Source organism: Calidris pugnax, unplaced genomic scaffold (assembly GCF_001431845.1).
Source record: "Calidris pugnax isolate Ruff unplaced genomic scaffold, ASM143184v1 scaffold158, whole genome shotgun sequence".
Taxonomy (NCBI): domain Eukaryota; kingdom Metazoa; phylum Chordata; class Aves; order Charadriiformes; family Scolopacidae; genus Calidris; species Calidris pugnax.
Genome location: NW_015090942.1, coordinates 688 through 9,153, shown reverse-complemented (window position 1 = coordinate 9,153; position 8,466 = coordinate 688). Strand labels below are relative to the sequence as shown.

General features: G+C 49.0%; 1 protein-coding gene across 1 annotated transcript in view; it reads left to right on the top strand.

Annotated features, from left to right (window-relative positions):
- The window catches only part of LOC106893684 (plexin-A4-like), a gene marked incomplete at its 3' end in the record, with an annotated part of 465,431 nt that extends 462,632 nt beyond the window's left edge, over positions 1-2,799 (top strand). Inside the window, exon 7 of the mRNA XM_014951857.1 lies at positions 2,685-2,799. Coding sequence (XP_014807343.1) covers positions 2,685-2,799 — 115 coding nt within the window. The remainder of the gene's footprint in view (positions 1-2,684) is intronic.
- Between the last annotated feature and the right edge of the window lie 5,667 nt (positions 2,800-8,466).

Here is an 8,466-nt window from a genome sequence, read left to right as displayed (position 1 = left end):
TAACGACAGAACAAGAGGGAATGGCTTCAAGCTCCAACAGGGTAGGTTTAGACTGAACATTAGGAAGGAATTTTTCACAGAAAGAGTGGTCGGGCATTGGAACAGGCTGCCCAGGGAGGTGGTTGAGTCACCATCCTTGGATGTGTTTAAGGGATGTTTAGATGTGGTGTTGGGGGATATGGTGTAGGGGAGAACTCTGTAGAGTAGGGGAGATGGTTGGACTCGATGAGCCCAAGGGTCTCTTCCAACCTGAATGATTCTATGATTCTATGATGTGGTGTGTAGGAGCTGAGGTGCAGGTTTTGTGGTGGATGGGTCTGCTGCAGAAATGGGTTAGTCCTTCTGGAAGCGCAATGGCTTGTGCATGTCCCTCGTGCTGGGCTTCGTTCTTTGTAGCCAAATGCTTGGGTGAGTGGACCTCTTGGTGAATGGGGTGAGCAGACCTGGAATCTCCCCATTCATGTGGGAATCTCCCTATTCCTCAGCATTTCCCAGGCTGCAGATAGTGAGCCCCCACTCTGCCCTCACTGTTACGGTATCTACCCTCCTTGCTCATTATTCCATCCTATTTTATCAAGGTATAACCTCTCTTTGGGGGCAGGATCTGGAGGTGGCCTTCAGGCATGTTCTTCTGGATATTGGACCCTATTCAGACATGTTAAATGAGGGTGAGGAGAAAGTAGATCTTTCTTTATTTCCTCAGGAAAGCAGGTTATGTTTATCCTTCAGGCAGTGTATGCACAGGCCACCAGTGTTTGGGTCCAGCAGTCAAATCTTCCACAGGTCCCTTCCTTCTGGGGACATCAAATGAACCAGCAGCAAGGAGGAACTTTAAGGACAGTACTCTGTTTTTATGGCCACCGAATTCCTCTTTGTCTCTTTCAGCTTAGCTTTGCTACTTGATAACTTCAGTCACTGGATTTTTTAAATTGATGAGTTATGGTCTAGACCTGTCGTCATCATCCAGCCCACACTCTGCTTATGGGTGCAATAATTTCCCATCCTGCGAGCTCCTTTCCCGCCCTCCACCCCATTCTTCTGGGGTTTAGCTGACACCCAGGGCAGCTCAGGGTCTGCCCCATCAGAATGGGTCTGCAGCTTTACTGCAGAAAGATGCCCTTCCAGCAGGCTGATCCAGCCCTGAGCAAGGCTGAGCAGCTCTGTCCCCACCACTGAGCCATCAGAAGTGCCAAAAAGCAGGTAATTACTGTGGCTCAGCGATTCACAAGGAAAGGCAAATCCTATTTCCGTGTTCCTGCTGCTTTGACAAACAGTGTCAGAAAGCAAGTGTTGGGGGGGGGGGGAAGAGCAGGAGAGATGGCGGTGTTAAATATTTATGGCATGTTTTGGTTCCTTACTTGACAAACTATAATACACTATCCATTTTTAATTTGATGTATCAGAGCAAGCACTTGTTACCAATTTGAAGAACAGCTCGCTGTACCAGAGCTGAAAGTGGATTTGAGTTGAGCCGAGATTTCACAGAGACAGGGGGAGAGGGTGTGCGTCAGCCTCTTGGGCTCAGCCAAGCTCTACTGGAGGCAATTTTTTTCATTCCTGCCCATTAAAATCCCGGTGGCACATAAGGGCCAGGAAAAATTTCCACCCCTCCAAGTCCCCTCCAAGGTACTTCAGAGCCTGCAGCTGCATGTAGATCTCCAGCAGCGTGAGCGATCAGGAGTTGCTCCCATCCGCTCTTTGTTTTGTGCAAAGAGCTCCTTATGGCTTGGTTTGGTTGCCGGTGTGGAGCTATCTATTAAATAAAATCAAAAAAGAGTGATGTAGGTATAAGTCAGCACTGTGACACAGCCAGGAGGGGTGTTTGCAGCTCTCGCTCTGCAGGGTCTGTGGGGCATAGGAGAGCAAAACCTTGCGAGATGGAGAGAATGGCTTTTTCCTATGGCCATGGGTAGGTGACTTCCTAAACATGCCCTCTGCTTCCCGAGGAGCTGCTGCAATTGTCTTTACATCTCTGCTGAAATGTTGAAAAGAGGAATAGTACATTTGCAGAAGCCTCATCACCCTCGGCAGAACTCACATAACTCACATTAATAAGCCTTTGGGACACAGAGGGAAGATATTCCCTGCTTCATCCATGCCTTTCTGCCCTTGGTGCATCCCGTCATGTGTGAGTTGGAGGACTAGCCATCTGGGACTGGTGGTGCACAAGGACTTCCCTCCATGGGCACCACTCCACCCACCACCTTCCCAGGATGTGTTGACAGCTCGCAGGGCACTGGTGCAGTTCAGCAGTTTCCACCCATCCCCTCATCTTGTGTCTGTTGTCACACTCAGGACTTGTTATGGGCAAAAAGGGGAACACCTCTTATGTATGAAGCCAAGAACCTGTTGATAGTCTGATTAAAAGTTGTAACAGGGCAACCAAAACACAAAAGTAATTATTATTATTCTAGTTACAATGAATGCAATCTAAATTATCTAATTGATATGAGAGACTGATGATCGCAGTGACAACCAGCTCAGGCCATGGAGAGTCCAGCATCGTCCTGAGACCTGAAAGTGTTGGGTCGGTGCAAAGCCCTTGGCCTTCTGCTCACGATGGCAAACCCAATGTTTGCTGGACTGTATTTCCTGCTGAGAAACACCATCAGCCCCACAAGGTCTGTTCTTTTGGCTGACAAGGCCTGGCTGGCCAAATTACTGCTCTTTCTCTCCACCTCCAGGTGCCTGTCATGTGTGGAGAGCCCATACCGGTGTCACTGGTGCAAGTACCGCCACGTCTGCACTCACGACCCCAGCTCCTGCTCCTTCCAGGAGGGACGAGTCAAGCTGCCCGAGGTAGGCAGGGGCACGGGACACGCGCCGTGTACGTGGGCTGCTTGGGGTTGATGTTTGTTCTGGGTCATGCCAATAATCTGGAAAGCCTTCTCCACCTCCACTTCTACCCTCTCCCTCTTCTGCTCGCCCTCCAGGAGACCTTCACTTTTCCTTCTGCTCCTCTCCACTCTGCTCTACCAGGCTCCCACTGACCTGCCTTCTCCTTCCCATGTTCTACAAGGTGTGCATTCCTTTGGAAAGCCACTGCAAGCTCCCAGTACCAGGTTGATTATCCTCCTGTACTTGGCACTGGTGAGACCCCATCTCGAGTACTGTGTCCAGTTTTGGGCCCCCCACCACAAGAAAGACATTGAGGTGCTGGAGCGGGTCCAGAGAAGGGCAACGAAGCTTGTAAGGGGTCTGGAGAGTAAGTCTTAAGAGGAGAGGCTGAGGGAGCTGGGGGTGTTCAGCCTGGGGAAGAGGAGACTGAGGGGAGACCTTATCGCTCTCTACAACTCCCTGAAAGGAGGGTGTAGAGAGGTGGGGGTCGGTCTCTTCTCCCAAGTTACAGATGATAGGACAAGGGGTAATGGGTTCAAGTTTAGACTGGACATTAGGAAACAATTCTTCACAGAGAGAGTGGTCAGACACTGGAATAGGCTGCCCAGGGAGGTGGTTGAGTCACCATCCCTGGCTGTGTTTAAGAACCGTTTAGATGTGGTGTTGGGGGATATGGTGTAGGGGAGAACTTTAGAGTAGGGTAGATGGTTGGACTTGATGATCCCAAGGGTGTCTTCCAACCTGGATGATTCTATGATTCTATGACTGGGAGGATGTGAAACACTGGGTATGCACCTTCTCCAGGAGAGAACCCTAACCCATCCCTGGCTGTGTTTAAGGGCCGTTTAGATGCAGTACTAAGGGACATGGTGTAGGGGATGACCTTGTAGAGTAGGGTAGATGGTTGGACTCGATGATCTCAAGGGTCTCTTCCAACCTAGACGATTCTATGATTCTATGATTCTAAGGAGGTTGCCTCCAAGCTGAGATCTGGGGAGGATTTAGGGCTATGTCCACAGCGCCAGTGGATTTCAGCCGTGCTTCGAGCACCTCTGCGGCTTCATGGGTTTGGTGCCTAATGGCCAGTGCATCCAGCTGCCTCCAGATGAGGTTGGGGAATGCCTCATTGCCAGTCTCTGAGCTGAACTGGACCTTGGGGCTTAATGCAGAGCTGGCTGCTGGTGCTGCAAACGCTGTCTGCCTCATATTGTAACTAATGAGCACTCGCAGACGAGTGGAGCTCAGGAGAATACAAATAGGAAGCCACTTAATTACTTCCTGGTCAGGAACGGTCTGAAAGCATCCTGGCCTGTCTGGTAAATGACCTGAGATGGCTGGTTGTTTGCCTGGCCCGAGGGACCTGTACCCATTAAAGAGATTTGATATCTGCTGAACCTCCTGGCACAGAGGCGGCTGCTGGAGTCTCCGGCGACGTGTGTTGCATTCGGAGGAAGAAAACCCTACTGCTCCCCAAGCTGGCCTGGTGTCTCTAACATGTTCCCCCACCTATCCCCAGCCAGTTTACTGGACCAAATGACACATGGGTAGGGTCTTCACACACCTACGGCATCCCATATTCCCTCCCATCCCTTTGTTACGTGCTGGTGGTGATGTCACATACGTGCAGGTTGAGGTGTCCTGGAGCAGACATGCTGAGCTGCTGCGGCATTGGGACGGGACATAAATATTCATGAGCAGAGAGGCTGCCAGTTCTTCATCTACGAGGATTCAGAATTTGCTGTAAACCTGCTGGAAAACTTACTGAGGAGCTGGAGGACTCCTTCAACCCCTATCACATCTGTGGTATCTCTGACACTTGCTCCTATCAGAAAGGAGATCATGAGATGCTCTGTGTCATCCCGGTTCCTTAGAGAAGGGACTTTGGGCAGGCACAGCTCATGGTCTTTATCTCTGCCAAGGCCTTGAGCTGCAGAACTGGGGAGGAGGTGGTGAGCAAATGTCCTCTCCACATCTGCGCATTTTAGCACAGCTTTTCCATTGCTTCTTTATCATTTCTCATTGAGTTTCTTCCCGAAAGGTATCATCTTCAGACTAGGAGACCAGTCCAGATGTGTGGCTTTATCCCCTTGAACAGAAGATTTCCTGCTGAGCTTCAGATACTCCCGCTCTGATCTTGCAAAGCTGCTCTGTGCAATTTGCATGGCAGCAGGGAGAGGCACAAACCTGACCTTAGAGATGATGATTGACCTACAAGGCAATGATAGCATCATGCAACACATTTATGTTACATTGATCATTCCTAACGAAGGTGGGAGCCCTCTTGGCTTCTGCAACAAAACCACCTCTGGACACGAACCTCTTTCCCATGGAAGACAGCATTTGGCAGTCAGGAGCTAGTTTTGATATCTGCTGCAAGGAAGAAAAACTTCTCAGCAGTGGAACAACTGGACAATGTCTGCAAGGATAATGGTCGTGCAAAACCCAAAACTTTCAGAGATAGCTCTCTTCCTGATAGTGTGAGAAATGCCCTAAAGTGTATCTTCAGGGTCCTTCTTATTGCCATCTGTGTGTTTGTGGCCCTCAAGGGCCTCAAGGCTGGGGAAGAATGGAATCACAGGAGCATTCTGCCAAACACAGATTGACATTCACTCCGTGGCCAGAGAGGTTTTGTCAAATGGCACTTTAAACAAATGCTGCATATCTCTCCCACGCCTCTCTTGAGAAGCCATCTTCTCACTGACTCACCTCTCTCACTGAAATTTCCACTGTCTATTTTTTCCTTTCACCTTTAATTCTTTCCTTTGCTGTCCTGTGCCCGTGCTTATTCATTGAGTGGGTTCTTTGAACAATAGAAACCGTCTGGTATCTTGAAGCCAAGTCTGGTTCTTCATTGCCCATCCAGAATTCCACCCAATGACCTAACACCACTCAAAAAGCTGACAGGACTGAGGTCTATTTCCATCCTTCCCAACGCCATCTTCAGCAGTGCTCAAAACATACCATCACCTTGAGTGGACCTATTTTTACTGGGCTTTCATTATCATCTGCAATGCGCCTTTCCATCCTTTTCTCTACAAGCACTTGGACCCTAGGAGGATGAGGCCGGGATGCGTTCGCTCCATCCATGCTAAACCAGTAAATCTTGAGGAGGTTCTGAAGGGAAACTGTACTACCAGTGTTGAGTGGTTGGACCATCCCATTTGCAGTCCTTCCATGAGCCTGCTGAGCAGATTAGCATGGCCGGCTTCCAGGATCGTATGGTCTGATCACACCAAGAGACTCTTTGCCAAGCAAACAAACATTGGTGTTACTCTGTCATATGGACTGGTGCCAGAAACTCCCTCCTTCTGTAGTCACCACTGCTGGCATGCCAAGCCTGCTCCCCTCCCCAACACCATGGCCTTTACCTTCTCTTGCTTATACACCCACCTCCAGGTGATTTTTTTTTTTCTTCTCTTTTTCCCTGTACAAAATCTTGCCATCGTGTGGGCTGAAGCTTCCCCCCGTCCAGATGGCCTGGCCTGTCAATGGACTGACTGGGCTGGTACCCATCACCCCTGGACCAGCCTTGAGCACTTTGAAGGGAGGCTTGTGCCCTTGCGTACTTCCAGCTCCATCATCTCCTTGGCACAAGCTTCTGGATTCCCATGGGCTCACCTGCCTTCCTTTAAGGTCTTCATCATGTGCTCTGAGAGGATCCTGGGTTTTTAAGGGATTTTTTTTATCCCCTTGTAGGATGAGCTGCTGACTAATGCAGGATGAATTTGAGACTGATCCAGTGGGACAACAGAAGGGTCTTGGCCATGACCCATGTTGTCCAGAAGGCAAAATGTTGTTTCTATCTGAATAGCTTGTGATCTACCATCCAGGGGTGCCTTTGAACTGCACTGTGGATAGCTGGGATCAGCCAGCCTCAAGCTGGTCTGGGGCAGTTGTCCTACCATTGCCCAGCAAAACTAAACCAGAGATGGAGAAACGACAGAAAAGTCACGTCCTTTGCTATCAACAAGGAAGCACAACTTATTCCTACCTGTCAGTTGTCAGGTGCTCAGTGAATCAGCTCTGCCCACAGTAAAGCTGAATCAACTCGTTTGGGAGCCTTGGGAAAGCCTGTGTTTGCTCCTGGAGAAGAAATCCAGCGTGGTCATAAAGCAAGAGTATTTATGATTATGGCAGTGAACTCAATCAAACAGGGTTGACTCTGTCTGTGGATGATTAACGGCAGAAATGCTTCACTTTGGCGTATAATTTCCCTTTACAGCAGGTTTTGGAAAACCAGGTCCGGTGGCTTGAAATACACTGAGTGACTTCTTGCTTGATAAAGGGGAGCTGTTATTATTGCTATCGAGGGCAGGAAGGGAAAGAATGAGGAAAAAAAAGAAGACATTTTAATACTGAATCGTTGTTGTTGTTTTTCCCAAAGAGAGCTGGTGACAAGTGGAGAGAAATAGTCTCAAAGATAGAGGGGAGCAAGCCAAGTTTTGTTTTTTTTTTTCTTGGCCATCCTGTCTCTGCTTTTGACATTTGTCATTGGCCAGAGCTAAAGTCAAGGTGCAGGCTTACCATTGCACCCCGAAGCCTTGCACTGCAGACTAACACACTGTGAAATCAACCCCTACTTACCTGACACCGTCACCAATAAGGGAGCTCAGTCATTTTCTTCTGCAAATGGGCAAGACAGTCAACAAGGATCATAGAATGGTTCGGGTTGGAAGGGACCTTAAAGGTCATCCCGTTCCAACCCCCTGCCATGACCAGGGACACCTCCCACTAGACCAGGTCCTCAAAGCCCCATCCAACCTGGCCTTGAACACCTCCTGGGACATGGCATCCACAGCTTCTCTGAGTAGCCTTTTCCAGTGTTTCACTGCACTCACAGTAAAGAATTTCTTCCTAAAATCTAATCTAAATCTCCCTTCTTTCAGTTTAACACCGTTCCCCACTCCTATTATTCCACTCCCTCATAAAGAGTCCCTTCCCATCTCTCCTATTGGCCCCCTTTAGGGACTGGAAGGGTCTCCCTTCTCTTCTGCAGGCTGAACACCCCCAACTCTTAGCCTGTCCTCACAGCAGAGGGGCTCCAGGCCTCAAAGTAGTGGAGGGAAACAGAGTCACAGAGGACCAAAACATGGTCCTCTCAAAACAAATGAGGATCTCTGGTGCGATAGGAGCTGCAGAAACAGTGCTGGTCTCTCCTGGTATCTATTACCTGATATACCTGGTTGTATCATAGGTCTTGTCTTTGTCCAGACCTGCTGTGATCCAGCGGAGTAGTTTTCATCTCAGTGTTTCACAGGCATCTGCACAAGGCTGGGGGAGCTGGGGTAGCCTACTTGAGTTGATGGGATAAAGGATTATGTCTTCTTTTGTGCCTCCTTCTTCTCTGAGATGAACACTATCTTGTTCCAGGCCTTGCAAGGATTGTAGCTTTGTGTGGGGGAAAGTAGAAGGGAAAAAAAAATGGCAAAAGCCAAATGCAAGCCTAGATAACAAATCTGTTATCCGCTGGGTTTAAAAGATACATAATCATTTAATTACCTTGAAGGAGGAGCCTCAAGCTGGTCTGGGGCAGTTGTCCTACCATGGCCCAGCAAAACTAAACCAGAGATGGAGAAACGACAGAAAAGTCACGTCCTTTGCTATCAACAAGGAAGCACAACTTATTCC